This window comes from Solanum pennellii, chromosome 12 (assembly GCF_001406875.1).
Source record: "Solanum pennellii chromosome 12, SPENNV200".
Lineage (NCBI taxonomy): Eukaryota > Viridiplantae > Streptophyta > Magnoliopsida > Solanales > Solanaceae > Solanum > Solanum pennellii.
Window position 1 is genome coordinate 2,083,662 of NC_028648.1, and position 12,419 is coordinate 2,096,080.

General features: G+C 31.3%; 3 protein-coding genes across 4 annotated transcripts; all 3 read right to left on the bottom strand.

Moving 5' to 3' along the window:
- On the bottom strand, positions 1–315 carry LOC107005918 (E3 ubiquitin-protein ligase RDUF1-like). The gene has a single exon (XM_015204563.1). The coding sequence runs from the start codon at positions 313–315 to the stop codon at positions 1–3; it is 315 nt and encodes a 104-aa protein (XP_015060049.1).
- A 915-nt stretch (positions 316–1,230) lies between these two features.
- Positions 1,231–5,216, bottom strand: LOC107005722 (tRNA A64-2'-O-ribosylphosphate transferase). 2 transcript variants are annotated; one of them, XM_015204371.2, is made up of 7 exons: positions 4,871–5,216; positions 4,263–4,420; positions 2,596–3,289; positions 2,246–2,346; positions 2,031–2,139; positions 1,710–1,769; positions 1,231–1,571 (listed from the first exon to the last, which is right to left on the bottom strand). In XM_015204371.2, the coding sequence occupies exons 1-7, from the start codon at positions 5,151–5,153 to the stop codon at positions 1,402–1,404; spliced, it is 1,575 nt and encodes a 524-aa protein (XP_015059857.1). In that variant the 5' UTR covers positions 5,154–5,216; the 3' UTR covers positions 1,231–1,401. The 2 variants fall into 2 exon arrangements, with proteins under 2 accessions (XP_015059857.1, XP_015059858.1); XM_015204372.2 differs by having other exon boundaries at positions 4,263–4,415; positions 4,871–5,205.
- Positions 5,217–6,423: 1,207 nt separating this feature from the next.
- On the bottom strand, positions 6,424–11,782 carry LOC107005593 (senescence/dehydration-associated protein At4g35985, chloroplastic). Its single transcript, XM_015204231.2, has 5 exons — positions 11,207–11,782; positions 9,920–10,038; positions 8,313–8,479; positions 7,803–7,887; positions 6,424–6,790 (listed from the first exon to the last, which is right to left on the bottom strand). The coding sequence occupies exons 1-5, from the start codon at positions 11,780–11,782 to the stop codon at positions 6,634–6,636; spliced, it is 1,104 nt and encodes a 367-aa protein (XP_015059717.1). The 3' UTR covers positions 6,424–6,633.
- Between the last annotated feature and the right edge of the window lie 637 nt (positions 11,783–12,419).

Consider the following 12,419-nt stretch of genomic DNA (forward strand, 5'->3'; position numbering starts at 1 on the left):
TTAAGTGGCGGAGACTTTATAACGGCAAAGAGGGCAAGAATTACAAATAGAGAGCCATTTGATGAGACAATTTGCATGAAAAACATGACCACATAGCATTTTCTTGCCATGATCATCATCAATACTTCTTTTAAAACCTTCCATACATACTATACAAAGGCCATTTTCACAGTTAACACTAGGCAGTTCAACTCGAAAACTCGAGTCGTGATCATCGGGAGGCGTGAAACACCGCGGTGCTGGTGGCTCAGCTGTGTCACCGCCTGAAATTCCGACCACCGTTAACGCCAAATCAAGATCGAAATCTTTATCCATTTAAAATGAAAAAAAATGTAACTTATGATCAATTGATTTACTAGATATTTGAACATGTACTATATATAGACGATTTAATTATTAGAAGAAAAAAAAACACTTCATACCCCATGCTTCACCATTGGGTGGTGGGTTGGACAACAACTTTAATGTCATGAATTTGGTTTTCTAATTTTATAATATAAAGTAGAAATTAAATATATGAGATTATAATATAATTACTTTAGAAAGAATCAACGTATAGTTTTGGTTGACAAAGAAAACGTCGTATGCAAAAAAAGAAGAAGCATAGTTTGGGTAAATTAATTAATTAATTTAAGTAGGGAAAGAACAAGTCATTGTGCTTATATATAAAGGTTCAAGTTATATATATATTATATATTCATAGTGTATGTAAATAAATAAATTTTGAGTTTAAAGTTATATATATATATATATATATAAGAGGTACATTTTTATTTTCTTGTTGCACGGACGAGTTTTTAAGACATATTGCAACGATAATATAAATATATCTAGTGAAATTTCATAAACGAGCTAATTTAAAATGATATTGGGCCAATACATTTTTTTTTTTTGGTATAATAAGTCAATTAATTAGGTGAACATATTTAAATACAATTTGGCAAGTGACGATACAAATTGACCAAGTTGTCTAAGCTCACAAATTTGATAATTCAATATATTATACATGTTTCATTGTCATGTATATTTTAATTTATTACACTTAAGCCGAGGATCTTTCGGAAACAACAATTTCTCTACCTCTGTGGATTGTCGTATTCCCTTTATGGATGGTAAGTAGTAGTAATTGAGGATCTTTCAGAAACAGTCTATCTACCTTTATGTAATCGAGGATATTTCAGAAACAGTCTATCTACCTTTATGAATTATCGTATCCCCTTTATGGATTTGAAGTAGTAGTAATTTGATGAACTCATACACATTGAATTGTGAAAACATTATTTTAGAGTTATGAAACAACAAATGAAGTAGAAAACATAATTTCTACATCATACTATATAGTAAAATACAATAAGGCTAACATTCATTGAATTTATAAGACTTCAAAACTTTCATCTTGGCTCAAGAAGTTATCGCAACATTTCCTCCACAAAGATAACTAAAGACTTGTTTAACATTCCCTCTTGACGGACGAGCATTCACAGCAAATTGACAGATAAATACCAATCGTCGTCTTAACTCCAATTTATTGATTCGTGTCTCGTTAAGAAGTCTCCCTTCATCAAAGTTCCCTAAAGAAGGTATACGAAAATTAGAATATCTGTCTGAAACCTCAAGGAGAGCTACATTTTCCCAATTACTGAGAAAAAAAACAACAGAAAATAGGATCGTTAATGGATTACGTGCAAGAGCTAAATTTTGTTTCATACCTTTGTCATCGAACAATGACATCAAGATTGCTAAGCATACACAGATGCTAATATCTTCCCCTGAAAACGCAAACAAATAACTTTGTGAACGATAATATTGTCTTTTGAAAACGACAGTCATAGAGAATTATCAGTGATCGTATTGAGAAGAAATCAGACAACTTTATCGTATCATCTTCAAAGACCCCACCTCCATACTAACCTCACCCAAGAACAAGAAATTTGATGTAGGACCAAATGTATTCAGTTTTCACCATCAGATAGCACAAGTCAAATCGCACGTGGAAAACAAACTCAACGACATAGTAAAGCCATACTTACCACTATTGCAGCAAACTAGGAGTTTCTTCCCTTTTCTCAAGTTGTTCTTGGCAAAATTTACCGCTGAAGGAAGATTTCTTAACAAAGAAGACCTGTCAAACTTCGAGCTCTGTATTGTTCATGACCGCAACCACAAACAAAAAGGATAAAAGAGAGTACTTATTAGCTAACAATTAGGTAAATGGACAATATACGTTTAAGGAAGTCATACACACCACGATAGATAGGTTTAAATGGGCTCCAGATTCCTTGAAACTAAAAGAATTAGTCTCCAAATCACAACTCAATACACAATCGACACCAGATGCGTCCTTAGCTGCACGGTAAATCATCAATCAGAGTGACCATTGCAAGAAGTTCATAAGAAAAATAAACCACTAACGGCACCAAATAAAGATTAGCAAATAAATAAAAGAAACGAGAAAAGAATTACATGATATGCTCAAATATCATAGCCCATTCTTCGGACTACCAAGTGATTAACCAACCTACGCTTTCAATCCACAACACATATTGCTAGATTCAGAAGTAATATTAATACAATAACAGAACAGATTAAGCGTACCGAGTTGAGTAGTGCCAACTGCTAGATTCGTTTCCCCCAGCCAAGATATGGAATTTTTATCATAAATCTTCTCGTCTATGTTCATACGTAGAGGCTCCAGACCTAGTTGTTCTTGAGCAGGAAGATGGCCACTATTCGAAGAAGATTTTGAAGGCTTAATAGATATTTGAGGAGCATTTTCTCCCCTTTGTGCACGGTATACCCTATCTTTTTCAACAATATCAGCTACCGTCTTATTACATGTATCGGGACCAGAGTTTATGAGATCATAAGCATGTTTCCAGAAAAGAGATGGTGACAGGCCCCTTGCCCAACTTTCCTCATCGTCTCCAGCTCCAGCTATGTACCTCCAACTAAATTCGGAGGTTGTTCTTTGCTGTAAATTGCTACTTGGGGAAGACGTTGAAACAAGTATTATTGGAGTGAAATCCCAAGAATCACAATCAGGTACTTCATTTAACCAGATAACAGTTTTTTGTGAAATCCATAATGGGCGTAGCGGCTTTTTTAGGGATAAAGCAATGGAGGCAATGTCAGCTCCACTGACCTCCAGATCCTTGGTCCATCCGTCTAAACGCTCCTCAATAAGCACTCTTTCAGTATTTGAGACCCACAAAGGGAGATGCAAGGAACAATCCCAGTTATATGAGTCCTCATTAATAGTATTACCACATTCAGCGGAATCATTTGACTCCTGTCGAAACAAATTCACAGAAGATATCAATAAGCACATAGATACGTACGGCATTTGCATGTGTGCACGGATGTGCATATGCAGAGGCATCATTACAACTTATCACAAATAACAAGTCTACGCTGCACATTATGCATAAAGTTTCTGGTATGATGTAGTCTTTGACAAGATAGACGAGCAAAAAGCTCGACAAATCACAAGCCTTGAATTTCTTAATATTAAAATCTCGATGTTTTTACTTTCATTATATATTTTTCCTCTTTCAGTAAGTATACGGCCTCTAATCTTTCAGAGACCAGCAACATTAATGTTGACGTAAGATGCAAACAGATATTTTTGTGCTCCTCTTCCTCCAATTTACAGTTAACATGTACAAGTAACTAACTATTTATTTGTTCAAACGAAATTGTTCATCTGCCTCACGGAATAAATTATGCATGTCACTGTATATCAGTATATCCGTTGGGTCAAATATTCAAGTAGATGCCTAAGTTCAATATTCATTTCTGTCCATAAAGTAATGTTAGCTCACCTTTACGCATGTCAAAATTACATCAACCACTAAACCAAAAATGATCTTTAGCGGCAAAAGCTTAATTGCCGCGAAATATGTTTTTTTAGAAGCAACTAACACTCTCTATAAATGTCCCTAAAGCCTATAGCGACATTGGTTACAATGGCAATTAACTAATGCCGGTAAAGACTTTAACACTCGTTGTTAATGTGCATATTTCTTGCCGTTAAAAGTTGTTTTTGTTACAGTGAACAGTAACTAATAATCCCTCCATCCCATTCTACCGTGAAGCTGTTTGACTAGGCAATAGACACGTCTATCCAGAATATAAATACACATGATACACAAAATGCATGATTTTCACGACAGACAACTAAAATCTTTCTTTTGATACAGAATAAGATATTAAGCATTCTACATTCCTAAATCATACACCAAAAAGAATAAATTGTTACTTACATTCTTTTCTGCACCTCCATACAAACCAAATCTCGTTCTATAATTCATGATGGCACGATTCAACACACACGTCCAAATCGGTATCGTCTTTGACATACTATCTGGAAACCGCTTCCCTTTCCTTGTTGAATCAACAATCATACACCCTCCCTTCTGTCCTAACCATCAATTATCAATTAGCTTCCAACTATATCATGTATATAAACAAAGACAATCCACCTCCAACCATCAAAGTAAACAAAGATATTACATATAACTTATAATTTATAATGTTGTTAAACTCAAAAGCCACTCAACTATCATTTTCTTTAGCGAGTGACTTTTGAGTTGAAAATGAAAGTTGAGTTGAGTAACCATCAAAGCTATTAACACAATATATAACCAAGCCATATGGAACATTCTGATGTTAATCAAGTTTAGATTATACATTCTAAATTTTCATCTCAATCTATCTATCCGCAATTGAATGAGTCTGTAATTCAAGTGTAAATCCATATGTAATATAATTGAAACTCTATCTGTAGTTCAAAATGTGTATTATGTACCAATTTACGAGCAGACAAATTAAATTATAATAAGAGACTTTAAATATATAAACGGAAAGTTACCAGCAAGAAGTGCAACATGTAGATTAAGTCGAGATGTATTGAAAGACCAATTATTGGTGTGTCCATCAGTTGATTTGAAATAGCAAGTAGAGTGAAATTTCATAGAGTACCAAAGTCCACAACGGAGATTTGCTAACAGCGGAAGCTCCGGCCATAACTGAGCAATCTCGCCGACGAATATGGAATCCTCGTAAATTGATCGGAGAGCGTTGTACAGAGTATTTTCACTTCGTTTTATAGTTCTCGAAGCTTTGTATATATTCAAGTTTTCTCGATTCTCCATTGAAAAAGAAAAAAAAACAGAGTTTGCAGATCGGAAAATTTGCTCTAAGTTTTGGTGTTAGCTTTGTTTTTCACCATTTTATAAGGGGAAGTACAAGTTGGGCTTCTTATTATAGGTATTTGGGCCACTTAGGGATGTCCAGAGGAGGAAGTATACTTTTTTCACCAATGACATTTTCGAGAATTTTCGCATACAGTCACTTGAAAATAGTTTAATTATGTTTCATAGTTATAGTTTACTAATTACGATTGATAGCTATATGTAATAGGGAGGAGAGTGGTGATCGAGAGAAGGCAAAGAGTGAAGAGAGGCGAATTATATATGTATATATGTCAAAATAATTAATTTATCTGTAATTGGTATATATATGTATTTGTATATCTAGCGAGCGAGATTGATAAAGGGAGGAGAGAGGTGAGCGAGATTGGGAGAGGGAGGGGAAAGGCGAGCGAGAGAGGGAAGAGAGTGGAGAGAAGCAAACTATGTAACTATTATGCATATGTATCAATTATTTTATTTGTATATTTACGTACAATTTGAATTCGTATACAATTGAATCGAGTTGAAATATTTGTACTTGTATATCCAATCTTTCTCTCTCGTTTTATACAAACACAAAATATACATTATATTTGTATAATTTGTATTTGTATAAAGCGAGAGAGAGAGTGAAAGACAGATGAGAATCAGGCAGGGGAAGATTTGTATTTGTACAATTATAAGTGTATAGGAAAAAGAGATATGTATTTGTATATCAGAATTCTCTCGTTTTATACAAACACAAACAGTTTGGCAGAAGAGAAGCGAGAGCAAGAGAGTTAGGGCATGGAGAGGAGAGAGACGAGGGAGAGATGACTGAAAAAGAGATGAGTGGAGAGCGAGATTCCAAAGAGATGCTAGAGACATATAATGTAATTATAGCTAAAAGTAAGTTCCAAATTGTAATTCATGGAAATTATAGCTATATTAGCTAACTAACTAGTTTATATTGTCTAATCGCGTAATTTTCCCATTTTTTCAGTATTTCAGTGTTATGTTATAGGAATTTTAATTTCTATGAATTTTTCATATACGTTAGTTCACTTATTTTTCAGAAATTGCTCGACTGACTCTGTTGGCCTCCAAACTAGGCCAGGTCTGGCCCGGTGACCAATATTCGTTGCATTTTCATTTTCAGCGTTTCGTTGTCATTAAATAGAAATTCAAGATTTTAAATAATTTCTTATGTGTATTAGTCCACATATTTTCTGAAAACTAGTTGACGACTCTGTTATAATGGCTCAAAATATGTGAATATATTTTTCAAGCAACTCGGAAAAAAAAACTTAAACTCTTTTTGTTCTCCATACAACAAACAACAATAACATACCATGTGTCACCCAACAAGCAGGATCTGGAAAAGTAAAATGTACACAGACTTCACGTCTATTTTTGTAGGGCATAGAGGTTGTTTGCGATCGATCCTTCCCTTTTTCTCCATCTATTTTATATTTTTTGCAGCTTTGAGTGCACCAGAGGAGACAGAAGAAGCAGGATTAAGTGCCTTTCTAATTTTGAATACATTCCAAGCAGTTCCTGCACAATGCCCAACTGTTGCTAATGCATCTCCTGTTGCCTCCCCTGCATTCTCTCCATACCTATTTCTCATTCCAAAAAAAAATAAATTAATATAATGTCAATTCATGCAATAACAAAATCAAATATATTTCATTTATGATCTTAAGAGAAACCAACAGATATATAAAACAAATCGTCTTAATTATTCAGATTCAGAGATAACATCTTAATATTTAGATGTTATTCAGATTTACATATCTAGATTTTAATGCACATCTTAATATTCAGATAGTGTATTTAGATTCAGACTAAAAATGGTGGAATGAGCAGAAAATCAATGTGAGATGTCGCGTGGGGTACTTATTCTTTTAAGGAAAAATTAATAATTATACCCTCCAAACTATCGTAAATGATATGCGGATATCCTCCGTCACACTTTTGGGATATTACCGTCTAAAAACTAGAGCATATATGTTCTTCACTCTAACAAAAGACTAAATAGGGACATGCGAATACATTTAATAAATGTCGGGTCGAAGGATAAGATTATGATACGTGTATGTTTGTTAGCATAAAAAATATATAAGATTTAATTATTTGAAGGTAGGGTCAGTGGCAGACCCAAAATTTTCAAGAAGCGGGTTCAAGGTATAAAAAATAAAATTAAAATGTGGGAATAGAGATCAAACTCGGGCAAGTTGGGAAAATTAAGCCCTCTTCACCATTAGGCCAAGAGTCACATTTGTGTTAGTAAAGTCAAAAGTTAATATACGTATAAAATTTTAAAAACTGATCGAATATACATATATATACGGTGTTATTTTTCAACAAAGTTGGTACATATGAACCCACTTGACCTTTGCGGGTCTGCCCCTGAACAGGGTAACAATGTTCCAAAAGTTTGACGAATGATATCTACATATTATTTATAATAGTTCGGAGGTATATTTATCCTTTTCTCTTTTTTCCTATTTCTATAGGATAAGTCAGTTTTCTTATTTTAAATTCTCGAGAAAGTGTTTTTCAAAAATTTTAACCAACGAAACATGAAAAAATCTAAACATGTTCTTCCACCATCTTTAATGTATTTACCTCTGAGTGACCATCCTAGTAACAGCACCAGATGTTGCAGACAATGTTTGTTTTTCAGCAGCTTCAGCAGCATCTAAAATCTTGTCTACATTTACAACAAGAAATCAATCATACTGACATTTTTGCAATGAGAAAAGAGAGGCTGAATTGCTCGAACTCTTCAAAAATACTGTCGAGCGTATGTCGTATTCACCAAAAATAACACTCTCTCTGTTTTAATTTAGGTGACATTTTTTTGTTTTTCTAGAGTCAAACAGTTTAAATTTGATCAGAAATTTACGTATAGAATCTTTTAAATTTTTGAAATGAAATTTATATATTTGTAAACTATATAAAAGAAATAATTTGACAATTTAAAATAATTATAAGATGTATGAAAAATTTACTATCAAAATCAAATTTGTTTGAATTTCAAAATCTGAAAAATATCAAAGGAAATAAATTATAAAGATTTCAACACAATTATAAATATATTTTTAAAGATTCCGAGCAACACAGCGGGATACTTACTGAGAGCATCAAGTGAAGCCAATAGAACTTCTCCAGGGACCATGGTCAAGAACTTTTGGCCAGCTTGGGACCTAACCATTGGCCCCATAACTGATCCACTTGCAATTCCAACTCCATTGAGCATAGATTTGCTCATTTTTTCAGTCATTTTTGACAACTTCCTCACACTACAAACAAATTCAATGACATTATTTTTTTATAAGTTCAAGTTTTTTTTTTTGACTTTGTGGACATTAGATAAAAATAGTACATTTTTTTCTTTTTAACTTTTTTGGAGATTGGTTCAAATTATTATTTTTTTTATTGAATATTTTAATTTTATCTTTCGTTATATTTCGCGATAATCTATATCTTTGTTGTTAGCAAATTGTCTCGCATGTTTGGTATAAAGAAAAATATTTTCATAAAAAAAAGTAATTTTTTCCTTAAAAATATTTATGTGTAACCTAAAAAAGTTGAAAAGAAAGGCGTTGATCTTGAAATGTCACTCATGAAATTTATTTTTTCGATCCAGCTAAAGTGTTTATTTTCTTAAGTATTTAGGAATTTGTCTTAGTAAAAAGTGGGGTTTTCAAAGTATTTTGATCAATAAAATATAAAAAAAAAAAAATAGAAAACATTTTTGTCTATATTACCAAACACGCCTTGGATTCCACATGTCAAAATATTTTGGAGAAATGTCTAAATATTCCCAGCCCCCCACCCCACCTTTTTTTTTTCAATTATTTAAATATGAGATAATTTGTTAATATCAAAAATATAAATGATGTGATAGTACTAATATATAAATTTGTGAATTTAGAAATTCATCGGTTAAATTAAATTTGTAAAATAATTTCATTTTAAGAATCAAAAAGATGTGGAGTTAATAACTTTGAAGGTCACTCAACTATCAATTGTTTTCGCAGAAAGTCACTCAACTTTCAATTTCAACTCAAAAGTCATTCAACGATGATTTCTTTGCACAGAAAGTCACTCAACTTTCATTTTCAACACAAAAATCACTCACTATGACTTTTTTGCACAGAAGTCACTGAATCTATTTGATTGTTTTTTCATTAAAATTTAGTGACATGAAATTTTAATTATTAACCAAAATTTTAAAAATATATATATCCATTTAAACCATTTAATGACCCGCCCATTTAATCCAACCCACTAAAAATATAATATTTAACATTTTATTTTACCATTAGTTCTCTAAATAATTTTCCGTTGAACATTGAATATTTTATTTTACCATTAATTCGCTAAAAGAATGTGGGATACAAGGAAGAATGATTTAGGAATTAATGGTAAAATAAAATGTTCAATATTATATTTTTAACGTGTCGGGTTAAATGGATATATATATTTGATTCTTAAAATTTTAGTTAATAATTAAAATTTTATGTTATTAAATTTTATTAAAAAAACAATTAAATAGGTTGAGTGACTTTCTGTGCAAAAATAAACCGAAATCCTTTAACATATAATAAAATTAATTCTTTTTAACTTTTTTGACATGATGATATAAAAGAATCATTATGGGTAGACAAAATTTTCTTCTTTTTCTTTAGCTTTTTGACTTTAAATGATAAAAGATTATGAGAAAGGAATTTTAGTACCGTTTTAGGCTTTCATTGAGTGCACTCTTATTTGTTGTATTATTGCCCTTCTTTTTGATAATAGTAGAATCAGAATTTTCTATAGCTGGAATTAAAATATTTTCTCCTCCCTTTTGTACCTACATTTAATATCATAATAAAAAAAAATAAATTTTAAATTTAACTCAATCTCAAAATTATAAGTATAAAGTAGAGTGACATTAATATAACACATATATTAAATTCTGATTCTGACAAAGAGAATAAAGTTTAGCACAAATATAACTTTGAAATAGGGTTATTATTGATGTTTACTGGAGCTTCAATTTAAAGTTTATAACACTTTTTGATCTGACCTTCTAGCATCGGGCTGGTATCAGACACTATACATCGTGTTACCATTTGGTAAAGTAATGTGTTTTTAATAAATAGTGACCACCTCTTACGCTCCGAGTGATCTTCTATCACTATAACAAAAATGTCCATTAGCGGTATTTAATTTTTAATTGTCGTTAAATATGTATTTTTAGCGATAATTGTCACTCTTTGTATATGTCTCTAAAGTCTTTAGCGACATTGATTCTAATAACACTTAATTAATGTCGGTAAAGACTTAAGCACTCTTTATTAGTATCAATATTTAATGTCGCTAAAAATTGTTTTGTTATAGTGTATGAAGAAGCAACTTCCAAAATCATTTTTGATGGAGAACAAAATATACAATGGTGGACCTAGCTTGTAGGCTATGGATTGACTAGATATATATTAAGAAATGCATCAAACATCTATACATATAGACGGTAAACTCAATTATTAATGTATTTATTTTGATATTATTATAAGAACTCATAAATTTCACATTCTAAATCAATCTATGACATATTTAACTCAAAAGATCCCTTAGTGCAATACATCGATTGAGTACTTAAAAGATCTTTGAAGTAAGAAAATACGACACTGAAAATGATGGTAGGAAGGTAAGTAGGTCTATGTATGTAAAGAATTTCTAACAAATAGACCATATAAAGAGACAACAACGGATTTCCTCGCCCATCAAATAAAAGACAAGACAACAACAATAAACACAGTATAATCTCATATGTGGATCGGGTTTAGATATGATAAAGTGTACATAAACGTTGTCTTTACCTTAAGAAGGTAGAGAAACTGTTTTTGATAGATCCTCAGCTCAAAGAAACAACAACAACAAGATAGTACAATAATCGAGGCTAACAAAACAACAAATAGTAATAATAATCTAAGAATACAAAAACAAAACTAGTTAATAGGTAGATAATATATACAAACCTGATTAGTATAAGCATTGCTACATTTGAAAATCCCTTTAACAATTTGACCTGTTCCTTCAGCAATTGCTTTAGCCAAAACATTATTATAATCTTCAATTCTTGGAGCAAATTCTTTCCAATCAATATCACTTTTCCTAATTAATGATTTTGATGAACAAGTGAACATAGCATTTTTTTTAAGAAATTCATCTAAAACTCCAAGATTTCCACTACCCTTTTCTAAAAATGTGACACCATAACTTAAAGTATGTCCATTTTTTATAGGCAAAGTGAACAAATAATGCAAAGAATCAAGCTTTACTATTGGTTCATCTTTTGTAAGTGGCCATTGAAGTTCATCACCAACTTTTATGATTGTAGCTACACAAACACCTTCTTCAAATATTGAAAAAATTGTGAAAAATCCATTGGAAAGTTCTAGAGTTTCCCCTTCATCCATTAGATGAACTTTGCATGATGGAATGTTTAAAATAACTTCATGTTTGATGTTCTTGATTTCTTGTGTTTGTTGTATTTGTGATGGTGTTTTGGCTATAGGGGAACTTTTGGATTTCTTTGTCTTAAAGAAACTCATTTTGTTTCTTTGGTGTTTGTAGGTTTGAAGAACTTTGTGATATAAAAAGGGATAGAGAGGGGGGGGGGATATAATTTAGTTTGAGTTTAAGTAATATGCACCGTCACTAATTGTTGACAATCTTTATATTATATGATTTATAGTCATAGCAGATAACTTGTTTTATTTTCAAAAGTACAAATCTCATATTTTTAGTTGATTTATAGTGTACCTATATGTATCGATTTAAATCGTATGAAAAATTATTTACATCAACAATGTACCTGACTTAAACTCATTTTAAATTTACTTTAAGTTATATTTCAAGTGTACTCAAATCGTGGCATATTTATATCCTTGAACCTTATGGAGTTTCAATGAAGTATAATATGTGATAGTTTTAAGGCATAATCAGAAGTAAAACTAATAAATTTTAAATAATTTCAAAAAGTGTTTTGACACGTGAAATAAATCTGATTAATTTTAAAATTAAAATTGAAGATATTTAAGAAACGATTTTTTTTTCTTTCGAAAAGAAAGATGATGGATTAAAAGGGAATATAAAGATGCAAAGGAGATGGCTAATAGAGAAAATTTATTACTTTAATTGATTCTATATATATATATATATATATATATATATATATATATATATATA

Bases quoted from the DNA above. Each gene is read 5' to 3' on its own strand.
- LOC107005722 (XM_015204371.2), bottom strand. From the start codon at position 5,153: ATGGAGAATCGAGAAAACTTGAATATATACAAAGCTTCGAGAACTATA. The intron at 1,770-2,030 runs GTAAGTATGGCT...TTGCGTTTTCAG, and splicing joins CCTAGTTTGCTGCAATAGTG to GGGAAGATATTAGCATCTGT. The intron at 1,572-1,709 runs GTATGAAACAAA...TACCTTCTTTAG, and splicing joins GTCATTGTTCGATGACAAAG to GGAACTTTGATGAAGGGAGA.
- LOC107005918 (XM_015204563.1), bottom strand. From the start codon at position 315: ATGGATAAAGATTTCGATCTTGATTTGGCGTTAACGGTGGTCGGAATT.
- LOC107005593 (XM_015204231.2), bottom strand. From the start codon at position 11,782: ATGAGTTTCTTTAAGACAAAGAAATCCAAAAGTTCCCCTATAGCCAAA. The intron at 8,480-9,919 runs GTACTAAAATTC...ATTTGTTTGTAG, and splicing joins CTCAATGAAAGCCTAAAACG to TGTGAGGAAGTTGTCAAAAA. The intron at 7,888-8,312 runs GTAAGTATCCCG...TTGTAAATGTAG, and splicing joins GGCTTCACTTGATGCTCTCA to ACAAGATTTTAGATGCTGCT.